This window comes from Canis lupus, chromosome 12, assembly GCF_048164855.1.
Source record: "Canis lupus baileyi chromosome 12, mCanLup2.hap1, whole genome shotgun sequence".
NCBI classification, from domain to species: domain Eukaryota; kingdom Metazoa; phylum Chordata; class Mammalia; order Carnivora; family Canidae; genus Canis; species Canis lupus.
Window position 1 is genome coordinate 42,722,391 of NC_132849.1, and position 16,317 is coordinate 42,738,707.

The 16,317-nt window shown below is 40.7% G+C and overlaps 1 protein-coding gene across 9 annotated transcripts in view; it reads right to left on the bottom strand.

Moving 5' to 3' along the window:
- BABAM2 (BRISC and BRCA1 A complex member 2) overlaps nt 1–16,317 on the bottom strand; it is a 402,709-nt gene that overhangs the window by 31,613 nt on the left and 354,779 nt on the right. For 3 of the 9 annotated variants that reach the window (XM_072771361.1, XM_072771359.1, XM_072771360.1), the window contains 2 exons: nt 4,051–4,204; nt 2,188–2,844 (listed from right to left, as the gene is read on the bottom strand). The exons of 2 other annotated variants lie outside the window; for them this stretch is intronic. In XM_072771361.1, the coding sequence (XP_072627462.1) occupies nt 2,604–2,844; nt 4,051–4,204 (395 nt within the window). In that variant the 3' untranslated portion in view covers nt 2,188–2,603. Of the gene's footprint in view, nt 1–2,187; nt 2,845–4,050; nt 4,205–6,646; nt 6,801–16,317 lie in introns of those variants that run through there. 4 more of the 9 variants (XM_072771367.1, XM_072771366.1, XM_072771363.1 and 1 more) reach the window with 3 other exon arrangements.

A 16,317-nucleotide genomic window follows, 5' to 3' on the forward strand; every position in this document is an offset into this window, starting at 1 on the left:
TTAAATCTGTCCACTTCATTATATGTAAATTACACTGCAATAAATATCTTTAACAAGATATATATGCAAAGCCCTCCCTTCAAAGAACTCACAATTTGATTACGGAAATGAAACAATATAAAGATGTGAAAAAGAATAATACAAAAGAGATTTAAAAGGAGTATACCTGGTCTTTGACTTAGATGGTTCCACTTGACTTTCTGAGTTTCTGGTAGTGCAAAAGCAATATGCATTCAGTAGAAACAATACTTTTGAATTTTGATTTTTTTTAAGATTTTTAAAATTTATTTACTCATGAGAGACTGAGAGACAGAGAGAGAGAGAGAGAGAGAGAGGCAGAGACACAGGCAGAGGGAGAAGCAGGCTCCATGCAGGGAGTCCAATGTGGGACTCGATCCTGGGTCTCCAGGATCACGCCCTGGACTGAAGGCAGCGCCAAACCACTAAGCCACCCGGGCTGCCCCTGAATTTTGATCTTTGATTCCTTCCTAGGTGAGTGATAAGTGGCAGGATTCTTGTGATGCTGGGCAGTGGTAGCCAGCTGCAGTTCCCAGTCTGCCACGCAATCCAAAGGTGAACAACTGATACACTTACCACCATTCTGTACTCTTACAACCATGCTGTCTTACACTTTCAGTATACTATTTGGTAAATCCCGTGGGATATTTAACACTGTTTTATGAGATAAGCTTTATGTTAGATGATTTTGCCCAATGGTGGCAAGTGGTTAAGTGTCCCATGCACATTTATGGTCATGCTACATACACTAAGCTATGATGTTGGGTAGGCTAGGTGTAGTGAATACATTTTCTTTCTTTAAAGATTTTACTTATTTAGGGATCCCTGGGTGGCGCAGCGGTTTGGCGCCTGCCTTTGGCCCAGGGCGCGATCCTGGAGACCTGGGATCGAATCCCACGTCGGGCTCCCGGTGCATGGAGCCTGCTTCTCTCTCTGCCTGTGTCTCTGCCTCTCTCTCTCTCTCTCTCTCTCTGTGTGACTATCATAAATAAATAAAAATTAAAAAAAAAGATTTTACTTATTTATTCATGAGAGAGAGAGAGAGAGAGGCAGAGACATACGCAGAGGGAGAAGCAGGCTCCCTACAGAGAGCCTGATGTGGAACTTGATCCCAGGACCCTGGGATCACAATCTGAACCAAAGGTAGACGCTCAACCACTGAGCCACGTAGGTGCCCTGTAAATGCATTTTCAATTTATAAATATTTTCAGTTTATGATGGGTTTCTAGGGACATAACCCTTTCATAAGCTGAGGAAGATCTGTACACGACCAGTAGTCCACTGAGGCTTGGGAGAGAAAGAAGCTGCCTGCACATTAGCATGGATGGAGAAAACCACAGGAAGAACACTGAAGGATCTGAAGGGGCAGGAAGAGGGTGGGAAGAAGTGATGAGTAAAGGCACTGTGGGACAAAGCAGAAGCTAAACCCAGAAGTTGTTCATATGTTCATTCCTTGACCCTTCAATATCAAGCCCATCCAATAGGGAGGAGTATGTAAGTCATGTTTTACAGGATGAAGTTCAGAAAGGTTAATAACCCTGCCCAAGGCCACAGAGCTTATTTGATCAGCTCTGTGTAAGAGCTTGTAATAGGAGCTGGGCATGGGCATGCATGACCCCAAAGCCTGTGCTCACCCAGTAGAGGGCATTTCACTTGCGAGGACAGAATATGCTGGACAGCCCTGAGCAAGAAGCACATGTCATAAGAAAAACTCTGGTCTGTGCCAGAAAGCATCCTTTCTGAGTTCACATGTTTAGAATTTTGCTCTACCAGAGGGAATAAACAGCTGACTCCACTCAAAGGGCTCTACTGCTGTTCATAAACCGTGAGAGTGTTTATGTCATGGGCAGAGCTCTCCAAGTGAATTATAGCCTTTTACGCACTGTGCACATACAATATTTTCACAGGACAAAGAAACAGGGCGTGTAAGGAATGCTACAGTTGACCTTTCTCTCTTTCTGTCCTTTCTCTGAAACCCTAACAATCTCAAGCCTGTCCTGCAGGACAGTCCTCTGATTATGTTTATCCATTACCTGGCTTTCTGATACAACCCAGGAAAGTTACTCAGTTCATTTTAAGAAGAGAGTTTTAAACTATTTCTTCTTCCTAGCATGAGTGGCTGGCTTTCTCTTTTATTACATTTAAAATGAATCCATCTTCACTACAGTAGAAAGCAGATTTTTTTAATGTTACTTCAGATGTTTTCTTTAGACTGGTGTTAACATAAAGCAAATGTCTCTTGCAACTCTGAACCAATCTGTTAAGATAAACAGGCTTCACTTACGATATTCCTATACTGAAATCATAGGCTTGTGGTCTGCAACTTCTTAAAGACTCAATTCATACATGCTAAAATGTCTAGTTAAGAAATGCACACACTCACACACACACACACACAGTTTTGCCATGGAAACCACAAGGACATGTCTGGTTCAGACTCCATAGCACATACCACAAATAACAGCCCATCTTCTCAGGGCAGATCTTGTATATACACAGGGAAAGCCCAGAAAATGAAACAACTGCAATACCTCAAATCTAAAACTTACTTTTTAATCGCCCTTTTCAAGTCTGTTTCAAGATATCTAAGGCTTAATCATTGTTATTAGGCATATTTGCATATATCTGTTGTTTTCCTTAAACAGAATTTCAAACTTGGGGGATCCCTGGGTGGCCCAGCGGTTTGGCTCCTGCCTTCGGACCAGGGCGTGATCCTGGAGTCCCGGGATTGAGTCCTGCGTCAGGCTTCCTACATGGAGCCTGCTTCTCCCTCTGTCTGTGTCTCTGCCTCTCTGTCTGTGTCTCTCATGAATAAATAAATTAAATCTTAAAAAAAAAAAAAAGAAAAAAACAAACTGTCAGAAGTTTGGCTTGATAAAGGCTTTCATCTCTCCTGCTGGGCTGTAAATTTCATGGAGACACAGGCTACATCCAATTTGTTTATCACTTCATCTGTAGCATGGAGCTCACTGCTTGGAACATGAGAGATGCTCAATAAACACTGAATGAGTGAATGAAGAAGATATTTAATATTCTTCACAGTGTGATTCTGTAGATTGCATCATTCCTTAGTTGGGATCACAGGGGTGACTGTATGGCTGTTCAAAGTGATAAAGTAATAACCACCTGCCACTCTAACCATGACTTATTTTTGTCTACTGTCACTTTCCTCTAGGAGACCATGGTTCATGAAGTGGCATTCCAGTTACTAAAGTCTGACCAATAAAACACCAACATACTTTTACATTTACCTATTTCATATGACTTACGAACACTTTCTGCAGATGGTTCACGTGCAGTACTTAAATCTCTAAGCCCCAAACTCTAGCTAACTTCAACTTCTACCACATGGCCAGCCTACTTCCATAGGGATTCTAACAGTTCTAAGCTATTTGCATAGCCATTTATTCAGATGAAGAAGACACAGGCCCTATTTTGGGCAATGGCTGTAGAGATGCAATGAGGTATATAGCCACTTTGTTCCTTCAGAGACATGACAGTTCCACGTGAAAAACTTGGTATTGGATCCATGTATTGATTACTAAGCAGAAATTCTATTTGTTTACTGTCAGCTGAAACTTTCCATTTAAAAAAAATATGAAAGTAGCTGCTAACATCTTCACCATCAACACCATTTACCCACAACTTTAATTCCTCTAGTACTTTTACTCTAAATAGACTGGTAGATTTCAGATAAATCCTGTAACACATTAAAACAACAACAACAACAACAATCTACCTGATGAGTCTGGATAAGAGGCTGGCAAATTTTTTTCTGTAAAGGGCCAAACAGCAAATATTTTTGAGTTTGCAGGTCATATGTGATCTGTTGCAATTTCTCACTCTGCCATGGTAGCATGAAAGCAGCCATACAAAATGAGTAAAGAAATGAGTGTGGCTGTGTTCCAATAAAACTTTACTCACAAAAACAGGTGTGGGACAGGATTTAGCCTGCAGGCAGTAGGTCGCCAATTTCTGGACTAGATAAACGAAATGCTCCTGTTTGTAAGAAACAGCGATGGATTCACTTACTTTGCTCTTTTGGCCATTTCATTTCCATCCCATCTGGGGCTGTACGGATAATTTTTTTGGGCCTGGGAATAAAGCTGTCCACTGTTGGTAAAGTGATAGACGGACTGGAATGTGAGAGTCGGCTGGTCTCGAGGGAAAAACAGGGGCAGGTCGACTGCAAAGACACACACACATACACACATACACAAAAAAAAAAAAAAAAAAAAAAAGAAAAAGAAAGAAAGAGACAAGTTAGGGGTTAAATGTATGGGTTAAACCTGAGTGTTGGGTACAGACCATCCGAACCACAAATAGCGCCTGAGGTTTAGGTAAAAGGTATGGAGGGAGGGAACAAGAAATACCAAGGTGCCTTCCCTGCCTTCAAGGAATCTACAATCTAGGTACATAAATGAAAATCACACTCAAATTTAACCAATATGAGGAAAGTGTGTGGATGCTAACCAAATGCTATAAAGTGTTCACAGAAGCTGGGCACTCCCAGCCATGTGAACTCCTCCTATGGCACTTACTTCATCCAGTATTCCATAGAGAAGTTAGCTGATTATCTGTTTTAAGACTCTATTAAATCATAGACTCTTCAAAGGCTGGGCAGTATCTTCCTCATCTAGAATTTGATGGAGGGGGTGGGATGGAGGCTGTCTTTAAAGAATGGATTTGGGATGAGGAGCCAGAGAGCAGGTGATAATCTTTCTACTTTATAGGATATGGCCACTGGACCACCAGAAAAAATAAAGTTATCACTTTACTTCCAATCAAGCAGTGAATTCTGCTACTCAGCAGTTTGAAGCTTCTCCAGATGTGTTACCACATATAGTTCCTAAACTAGTGGGGGCTCCTTAATGGAACGCCAACAGGGACTCATCTGAACACTGCATTATGTCTACTGATAGAGTGCAGCCTGATTCCAATGTTTGCTGCTAACAAGTATTATGTGCTTTTGTCTGTTCATTTTGGGGTCCTTTAACTCAATTTTTAAAAGTAAAAGGACTCCCTCTTTGTAGTTTGAGGCAAGCCAAGATTACAAACACACTGTTTCAATAGCACATTCCTCGAGGCATATAATGTATAGTTATGTGGATGTTATCACTTCCAGGGCAAAGAATAAGCACGTTAACTTATGAAAATATAATAATGAGAAAAAATGTGTATAGAATTTCCTAGCTTTACAGAGTACTTCCACATATTTTATCTAATTTGAGACTTACAAATCCATGAAGCAGACATTATTTTTACCATGTACATTTAACAGACGAACAAACTTGAGACTCCAAGAGGTCTATTAACTTGCTAATGCCTTAGCTAGGTGCAAAGGAGGTAGGGATCAAATCTAGTCCCAGGGTGTAAATCCTGAGCTCCTTCTATTGGGCCCCATTACCTCCTGCTCTTCATGATACTGGTACAACCTGCTCACAACACAACACATTCACTGTGCCATAAATACAATTTGGGAAGCTAAAGCCTCTACTGTGAAGAACATACAAGATTCATCTTTTTGGTTACATGAGGCAAATATATGAAAATACATACTAGATAGCTGTATATCTGTCATCATGCCAGGGTAGGGTGACATTTGACTGGGCTAGGCCCTCTCAGCATCCAAAATGATTTCATGAAGGAAAAGTCAGGTTTGCAGCAAACTTAAAAAAAAAAAAATCCAAAAAACAAGAAATAGAAAAATGTCCAGTGGCCTCTGAGACCACTGAGTATATCTGACTCTGACTCAGTGCTGTAGGGGGTTTCTACATATGAGTCACCACAACCCCCAAAAAAAGGCAATACTGTGAACGTCCACTCGTAAGTCACATTTTCCATGTGCCTCAATGCAGTTTTAGCACTTGCCTATTTGTGCCAAAGCAGAGATTTAGTAACATATAGGAACAATACAAAATATGAAAAACAGACTGACTCAAATTATAAATAATTCACTTCAGAAAACCCCTTTGTGTCCCTTTACATTACAAAGCATGATTTGTAACATCCTTAGTCTTTCTGAATAAATACTGCTTCTAAAATTAAGTTTATATCTTTTCTGATTACTCACTGCATCTCCTCTGATTAATTTTAGAAAAAAATGCCTATTCATATATAGTTTAATTTGACTTCAATTGTTTATATTACATATTAAGTTTCCAAATATAAAACAAGATTCACATTAACCCCCAGAGCAATTGCCAACAGCACTGGTGAAAAGTATTTAACATGCAAGCTTCCCTTCAAAAATGCAGTCATTTTGAATAATAGAATTCAATGGCAATAATTTACCAATTTAAAGTAAGTACAGTCATATTCAGTATCAAAGTAATACAGAGAATACCACAGTCTTCATGATTGTCAAGCTACCAGCTTTTCTGGGCTTTGGAATACATTATATTTTTTGTTCCTGTTATTTTGTTTGGTAGAAAATGAGTTGCTGGTATTTTGACATGCTGAAAAATGATTTTTCCACCTAGTTCTGAACCATCCACTTTGACCCCCTAAATGCCCAATTAAGATCAGAAACAATTCAAAAATGTGAATGCAAATTTATTTACCCAGGCAAGTGAATTGTTATGATTAGGAAAAAAAAATTGCCAGCCAGTAACATGCTGATATGTACCGTGATCCCAGAAAAACACTGATTGCATGATTATTTCTCTGTGGAGCTTCTTCTAAAAAAGCATAGTTGAAGCCAATATTAAAATTTGAACACAGTAGCTGGATGATCAGTGAAGCAGGAATGGTCAGAGTCCTTAAGAAATGAAATCGGTAATCTACATATAAGAAAATAAAATTAAAAAAATAGAAATATCTTGTTCAACTTAACCAAACTATATCTATCTGTATCATCAACAGTCAATAAAAGGATAGATTCTTTAAAAATGTTCTGCATAAAGAGTTAAGAACTAAAATATTTATGAGAAATACTTTGCATTTTTCTTGTAAGAATGATTTGAATGATACAAATTAGTCAGAATTAAAAAAAACCCACAAAGCTTGTTTTCCTTATCCCCAAATGTTTCTGCCACGTAACGTTTGCCTATGGAGCTAACTCATGATTTTTCTTTTTAAGATCTAATTCTTAAGAAATCTCCACACCCAATGTGGGGCTCAAACTCAACCCTGAGATCAAGAGCCACACGCTCTGCTGACTGAGCCAGCCAGGAGTCCCTCACTCATGATTTTCTGATACATAGTAAAATGATGACCTTAGGTCTTCAAACAGCTAACTTGCTCTGAAGGTACTCCCAGGGTTCTAAGCAGTTTGGCTCATAGCTTTAGCTGTATCAAAACAGAACATCTTAACCATTGGACTCCTTTGGACACAACCCACCTACCAGCTCCAGTTTGATTCCCAGAGGAGAATCATTCCATTTGGTTCAGTTACTCATCATCAGTGCTATTTTGACAACTGCTTCCTATTTCCTTCTTCCTGTAGACAGAGACTGAATTTTGGTCAGCTCTGGATCCACAGAAGGGATGGGCCTCACTTGTTCAGTACAATTTCAATAACCACTTCCAAAGTATCACTTTCTTTAAGAACTTGTTGGAACAAGTCACTGCCAAACACTTCTGATCCTGTACAACCTGGGCATTTCACAGGATTCCCTCACAGGGCCCTGCTGCCCTGGCAGAGGGCAGGAATCACGCAGCTCTGCACCAGCTTGCCTCATGCTGGACAGTCACTGAGGTGGGGAGTTCCACTGGTCACAGTCCCAGGGCTAGTGGTGTTCTCCAGGCAACTGGCAGCCATGTGGCTTTGAGAGGGAGCTGAATATGCACCAGTAAACTTTGCTGCCTCTCTCTAAACCATGCTGGGGTTTAGATGGACAGATGTAGTTTTGCTTTCTCTTGTAAACAAGCTTAACTGTCCCCAAATGCTCATCCTTTCACCATAAGACGACTTCATTAGGGTTGTACCTAAATTCATAAGACTCTAGAAATGTGTCACTTCTCCAAAGGCCTCACGATGGAAAAATGACCCTGAAGAGCCAGAGGCAATGCTACATCATGTATGTGATACTCAGGACAGCTGTCGGATGCTCACTTAGAACATTTCAGGCATAGTCCTCACAAGTTTGATTATATGATCTTTCCAGAAAAAAAAAAATTGAATTATGGCAAGATTAGGACAAGATAAATGAACAGCAAGTAATGATAACTCGCAGTTGATGCAAAGGAAGGAGAGAGAATAATAAATAAAAGCAGACTTGGGGAAAAAAAAAAAGCAGACTTAGGAAACAGAAAATAATCCCAGTCTGGGGCCATTCAGCATATAACAAAAAACCCAATCATCCCTTGAGCCATTACAAACTTTAAGTGATATTCACTCCCAATCTTGGTAACCTAGCAGACACTCTTGGACCCCAACCAACAGCCATTCTCCATCCTTTTTTGGGGGGATGGGGAGGGGCATAGGGAGAGAAAAGAGAAAATCTTAAGTAGGCTCCACATCCAGCTCAGAGCTCAATGTGGGGCTCAATCTCATGATGCTGAGATCATGACCTGAACCGAAATCCAGAGTTGGATGCTTAACCGGTCAAGTCACCCAGGCGCCTCTCCATCCTTCTTTTCTATGAACCCTCCTCCCATTTCAGAGTCCAAAAGTGCTAGGTATTCACTCTCTCAGGCTTCCATAAGACCAAGGCATGGAATTGTGACTCAGTCTTGCCAATGAGACCCAAGGGGAACTCGAGTAAGGGTCTTCTAAGAAATATTTTCCTCTCTGAGTAAAGACATGTATAAGGAGAAGCCCCCATTTCATTCTTGCCTAGATGTTGTCATGTGAGACCCTGAGGCTTGAGCTATGCACCCACCTTGTGACCATGAGGGGAAAGTCAGCCTGACATCACTGAGCTATTGAATTCATCAGCCCTGGAATGCCCAGTTCTGGATTCCTTGTTCGTGAGACCATCACAAGTCCTAACTACTTAGACTTCTCTTTTAATCAGGTCTTCTCAGACTTGCAGTCAGAGGCATCTAAATAAATGCTATTTCTTACAGCTTCTGTTCAAGAATGCAGGATAAGTGAATAACCAATTTCAGAAGTATTTCCACCAAGCCTGGTTGAAAACACTCAAGGCACATAGATAGGAAAGTTTGAGTTGTCAGGAAAATTCAGTTCTGTGGGACAGTTCAATCCTTGAAAATGCCAAACAAATGAGGGGTTAACCATAATTGCCCTTGGGAGTCACATCATCGGATATTTTCATCCTTATTCACAAGTCAGCCGTTATTTCATTTCTCCAAACCTTCCAAACAGTATGTTGCCGTGTTCTTGGGTCAGTAGGGAAGATACTCATGCCTTCACTTTGTGGTGGTTACGGTGGTGTTTCCATTTTCAGGAGTCTGTAGACTCTCCAGTTCCTCGAAGCCTCATTAGCAGAGAGTTTGAACACCATGTTGACTTGCTGTAAACTCCCCTCCAATGATGACTCTATCTGAGGTCAATTCTCTCTAAAAACAGTTTGCTCACAGCCCATTCTCAGGCTACTCCCACAGTGGTCCCACAACCACCCAGCAAAGTCTGCCATTTATTAACTGACCAACCCTTACTGACACCATCTTACTAACTGCACACTAACCCTTTGAGATGCATGGATTCTAAGCACTAGAAAGTGAAACATCACATATCCAAAGCACTTGCCTACAAGAAATATAAAAGTAAAGTCTTCCATTTCTGAAGTATCCCTACCCATGACCTTAAACATTAAATGGTGTCTCATTTTACCAACCCTGCCTTACATGTAAGTGACAGAGGAGACTAAATATTAGCCAGATTTTGTTGAACTAGCTTCAAATTTTCATGATCTTTTGTGAGATTTTTTTTAAAGATTTTATTTATTTATTCATAAGAGATACAGAGAAAGAGAGGCAGAGACATAGCAGAGAGAGAAGCAGGCTCCATGCAGGAAGCCCAATGTGGGACCTAATCCTGGGACTCCAGGATCACGTCCTGGGCCGAAGGCAGATGCTCAACTGCTGAGCCACCCAGGCGTCTCATCTTTTGTGAGATTTGATCATGGAGACAGGTTACCTGTGGGGTTTTGGTATTAGCAAAGTAAAGTCTGATTCTTGAATTTTACTGTAAATTCTAAACATCCTAATATGAAAGGAGACAGCATGGTGTGGTGGAAAAAAAAAGCACAGCCTTTGGAGTCAGACAGAAATGGGTTTAATTCCTAGCCCCATCTTTTATTAGTGGTGAGGCCACAGGCAAAATATTTCATCTCTCTGAATCCTGATGTTCTCATCTGTAAAATGAGGATAATTCTTTTCTCAGCATTACTGACAAGACCAGACAAAAGCAGAGCAGGTAATAAATAAATACGCATTCCCTTCCTCTTCTCCCTTCTTCTTAGTTTGTTCTGTTTTCAATCTGGCTTTATACACTGTTCCATATACATGAAATTTCTCACTATAGCATAAATGCTCATAGCATGTACATTTTAACTATTTTGATGGAACTTTCTAAGCTTTGTACATTATCTTCATGTTTTAGCATATATAGTACACTGGAAATAGCTTAGCCTTTTCTTGTTGACAGAAAACACATGAAAAAATAATTATACATGGTAGCCTCAAGTGTTAAGGAAGACTTAGCTTGCTCCTTCCCAGTGCCTCCTACCTAAGGGCCAGACCTCTTAAACTGTCCACTAGTAAGAGGTGATGTGCCCTTAGAACAGCATATTGAGGTCCCCGGGGCTTGCTAGGGGGTGACATGTTGTCTGCTCCCTAACAAACTTTCTCTACTTTGTTTCCTTTTCCCAGACAGCTCCTTTTTGCTTTACCATTTCTCTTCAAGGCCAACTCTCAATGTCATAGCTCTCTCTTCCCTCTTCTCTTTTCTTTGTCTACTCTATTGCACATGTGTCTCAGCTTCTGAAGAGTTGGGTGCAGCCGACTGTCCATCCCGAGACCAGAACATGCCATGGAAGCAGATGCTGCGGTGTGAGTCTAGGGTGCCTTCCTCCAGCACTGCTCAGGGACAGTATCCTCCTCTTCCTTTTGTATCTGTTTGTTTGTTTCCTTCCAGGTTTACAGTTGTCCCAGATAGCTGGAGTTACAGGAAATCTGGTCTCTGCTTATGTTTTGTTTAGCATTTGCTTTTGAGGTACTTTATAGATACAAATGAATCATTCCAACACCTAATGAGACATTCAAATAAAACTATAAGAAGAACCTCAAGATAAAAGGGATGCCACAGTACTAGCCAGTGAAGAGTGAGGCTCTCTCACCCTGCCCACATAGACGAGCCCAGACTAAATAGTATAGGCTTCTCCTCCCACGAGATCAGAGGTTCTCAGCTGGAAGTAAGCATCAACATCACCATGGAATCAACAGTACAGCTGCTTGGGCCCTACTTCAGACCTCTGATTTTTGAAAATGCACCTTAAATGATTCTGATGTGTCTCCTCGGGTAAGAATCATTCAGACTGTGAGCCCCTAAGGGTGAGGGTCAGGGATTAGTTATTTGAGTATTTCTAGAATTTGGAACAGAACATGACACAGGAAAGACTCCTAATAAAAGCTTGCTGGCCTGAAGGAATGGAACAAGTAAAGGAACTCCAAATTAAAACCTCAAGGCTGGGATCCCTTGGTGGCTCAGTGGTTTAGCGCCTGCCTTTGGCCGAGGGTGTGATCCTGGAGTCCTGGGATAGAGTCCCACATCGGGCTCCCTGCATGGAGCCTGCTTCTCCCTCTGCCTGTGTCTCTGCCTCTCTCTCTGTGTCCCTCATGAACGGATAAATAAATAAAATCTTTTAATAAATAAATAAATAAAACCTCAAGGCCATCTCATTTCATACCGATTAGATTGACAAAAAATTTAAAACCCAACAAGGCGCAAGTTGTTGTCAAGGTGGTGAGAATTCTCATTCACTGATGAGAATGCAGATTTTTACAACCTCTTGTACAATAAAAGTGAAGATGCACACTTCATAATTTGGGAATTCCACTCCTAAAATACTATACCATGTGCATAAGAAGACATCTAGAAGAAAGTTTGCTGTAGCATTGTTTGTGGCAACAAAAAGTGGAAACATCTTAAGTGTCCAGCTACATGAGACTGGATAAATACACTGTGGTATGTTCTTCACTGGAATGTCTTAGTAATATATATTCAATCTAGAAAAGCATTTCCTCAGGCCTGGCTCCTTGTTTAATCTCTCAACCGGCTCTTGCTTCTGTGACACAGTCTAGGTCCCACCTTCTATAGGAAGCCTTTCTTGCCTGCTCTGTGGCTCAGTGGTTTCTTCATCCTCTGTGGCCACATAATCCAGCCATGGCCGGATGGCTAACAATTCAATGTATTTGTTATTTTATGTCTTTCACATGTATAACACTGGGCTGGACACAGAGTAGTTGGTTGATATATAACTAGTGATTGACTGGCATAGATCATAAAAGTGAGGAAACGTTGATTGTACTAGACATGTAAAAAAAGGAAACATGTTTTTATGAGATGCAGAGAGAAATCAAGCAACAGAGAACACCATAAATAGCATTTAATACTGTTTTAACTTCTATCTTTAAAAGAACTTAGTCACAAAAAAAAAAAAAAGAACAACTTAGTCACAATAAATAAACTCTTGGCCTGGAAGGATTAGAAAAGAAATCTGGCTAAATTAGGGAAGAATCTGATGAAAAGAATTGTTAAATAAATCAAAATATATTCAAATGCAAAGGCGTTGGCATTAAAAACTAGGCAAGGTCTTTTAAAGAGCCATAAGCTTGTAATTAAAAAAATTCATGGATAATGTACCGAATGTAGATGACTAGAAGGAAAAGGACACATTTACAATAGCTAAAGTAGAGGGACTGACCCTGGTCAGTTTAAAATCCAGTCTTGAAAAACTGGAACATCCTGCCAGGTACAAATTTACAAATATTGTGACTCCTCCAGACTAAAGAATGACTAACAGAGCCTTAGGAAGAAAAAAAGGTCTGAAACTAATCTTGTTTTATCAAAGGATCTAGTTATGAGCTTTATATTCTAGAGAAAACAGCAACGAGTATCCAATGTGATAAGCATTCCTGGAGCATTTCCTATGAGGCAGCTCTAGGAAAGCTACATGACCCAAGCTGGGCCTTCCTCTTGGCAGTGCCAGCATGCACCTGATTATCACTGACTTCGGGAAGGGAGAGAGTGACAAGGCTTATTGTACAGGTAGTAACCACCATGGGGTATGGGGTGTGTAAAAGCTTCCAGAATCCTTGGGGCGCCTGGGCTCAGCTGATTAAGCATCTCACTCTTGATTTTGGCTCAGGTCATGATCTCAGGGTGGTGAGAGAGCCCCAAGTTGGTCTCTGGCCTCAGGTGGAGCCTGCTTAAGATTCTCTCTCCCTCTCCCCCTTTCTAAATTTTTTTTTTTTAAACCCAGCTTCCAGGGGCACCTGAATGGCTTAGTGGTTGAATGTCTGCCTTCAGTTCAGGTCATAATCCCGGGGTCCTGGGATGGAGTCCTACAATAGTCTCCTGTTTCTCCCTCTGCCTATATCTCTGTCTCTCTCTCTCATGAATAAACAAATAAAATCTTTAAAAAAATAAAAAATAAAAACCCAGCTTCCAGAAGCCTAATTATTGAATGGGTAGAGACTTGAAAGACAAGTGGATTTTGACCAGGTACCACAGGAGGATTCTTGATGAAGCAGAGGGAGAAACAAAGACACACAGAGAGAGAGAGGCAGAGACACAGGCATGAGGGGATGCCAAGCAGAGGGAACAGTATTGGGCAGCCAGAACAGAGAAGAGTGAGGGAATGCAGGGTAGTCAGGGAACAAAGGCCAGGAACACAGTAGCTGGTGCAGAGGGGCTCTTGATCAAGATGTCAAAGTGTGCACAGTTGTGAACACAAAGCAAAGGAGTGTGGATACTTTTCTATAAGCATTGTTAGCCTTGGACATTCCTAGAGGAAATGTCCCATCCCACCCACTCCAGAGGGCCAGGAGTTGTCCTATAATTTAAATACTCAAGCATAGTGTAAATCTTCCAGAATGGAGAGTAGAATGCACAAATCAAGGATCAGTATTATTTATTATTATAGGAGTGCAGTTGTGCACTCCTTAGAATAGGAACTGATTCCTCTTTGTAAAACATCTCTTAAAGCTTACCTGTGCGTCCCTTACAGTCATGGGAGGCTCTGAGGGAAAAGCATGATGATGATGGGCTGTTGGTCATTTATGGGAGTCCTCCATTTTCTCTCAAACAACTCTGACTTTCTGTGTGGACAATCCAAACAGTAGGGCCTGAGATCTGGGATTGGATTTAAGACTGGGATTGGATACAGTTTAAGTCAAATATCTGGCAGTGCTTGGAAACCATGCCCCTCAAGGGTGACTATGTGCTTCCTCATAAGATGGGATTAGAACCCCGGGTCCCCATGTCATTTTGATCTAAAGAAACCTCCACTAGCCTGTTTTTTTTTTTTTTTCCACTAGCCTGTTTTTTATTTGTGCATTGCACCTCCTAAGCATTCTCCATTCCAGATTTATACTGTGCTGGGACATTAAAATTATAGGAAAATGTCTGACCCACTAGATGAGGTGGTATGGGATATTTGTCCTGGACATGTCCAAAGATAAGCCACTGCATTCTTTGGTTGCTTTGGGTTCAGTTCCATCTGGTGAGGTGGACAGGAAATAGCTTATCTAAGTGAAGTTGAATGTTCAGGTGAAGAAGGCACGTGCTCTGTATGTGGCTAACTGGGCTCCACTTAGTAGCTGTACAGCTTTGGCATACTAACTGGTCCCTCTGAGCTTCTCTCCTCATCCATCAACCAAGAAAAACTCTAACTTCTGGGTTGGAAATAAAGCATGTGGTACGGTATCTGGAGCCGAAAAGGAATCAAGAACAGGACGGCATACTGGAAATAATATGATCTTTGGAATTTGACAGATCTGGGCTTGATTCCTACTCTCCCAGTTACCACGTGGGTGACCTCAGGCAATTTACTAAACTCCTGAGTCTAGGTTTTCTAATCTTTAAAATGGGATAATACCTACCTTGCAAGGCTGTTGAGTGCTTTACATGATATAATGAATATATATAGAATACTTGGCACATAGAAAATACCCATAAATGAGACCTGTGATTACTCACTTTTCTCTTAGAAGCAATTAGAAAAAAAACAAAAAAACAACCAACCAAACCCGAGTCTATATAATTTCTTTTTCCAACCTGACTTCCAGCTGAGAAAACACCACCTCATAGATTAAAAGTAGCCAAATTCTTTCAGTTAAGCTTCCAACTTAGTTCTGACCATATTTCTATTTGAGGCAAATTCAAGAGTCCTTAGGAACTCTTCACTTTGAATTCTATAATCTTCTTCCTTTAAATAAAAAAACTTTGGAGTATCTAGGGTCAAATGGGGTTTTGTAGCAAAAATTGACCACGAACCAGAGACCAGCTGAAGACAGAGGCAGCCTGATGAAAACGTGGCCAGATGGTTTCCTTTTTTTGCTTGGATACTGCTTTACTCTCTTCATTCTCATAGGTGCTTCCTGTAAGTCAAACTTTTTCTTTTTTTGCTAAACTATTTATTCATATATGTGCTACTAAAGTGAGCACACCTAAACTATTTATTCATAAGTGGTTTTGCTCTTTGGGAAAAAAAGACCAGAAATATAATCAGTCTTCATATATTTAAATATTATTATTTAGTCTGTGAATTTCCATGTTTTTGTTTAGTGGTTACCACTTCGGAGCCAGCATCTTGGTCATTATTTCTTCTGTGAGAACGGGTGGGAGATGCAGTAGGGGAATGGGAACGAATTAATGTTCTTCCTTGATAGCAATTCTCATCAGAAACGTCATTTGAGATGAAGATATGATTGCTGCCTAAAATGATGTTTTTAAATGGTCCTCTTCTCCTATCTCACTAACTCAAAGAAAAGAGAAAAACTGTAAGCAGAGATGGTCATGTGGAGGCAAGCCCTTGACCCGAGTGAGCTGCTTGGCTTGTACATTCAAATGTAAAGGAATAAGATCATTTTCAAGGCAAGGCTCTAGATCCTGAGAGGAGCATATTCACATTCAATAACCGAGGGTTTATTCTTGGAAGCTCCAAAACTTTGCTCTTTCTTTTTACTGATTTTGATAAAAATCCTTCTAAAGTAACTTCACATTTACTTGTCTCATACCCCTCTCTAAATGGCTCAGAGTGAAAGTTATAAATATGAACTCTCAGAGTGGGCCATACGTTCACGACACCAGACATGAGCAAGCCAGCCCCTATACTAGTTGTCTAACATCTGCTGTCTGTGGATTCTTGGTTGCCTCCACCTAAACCT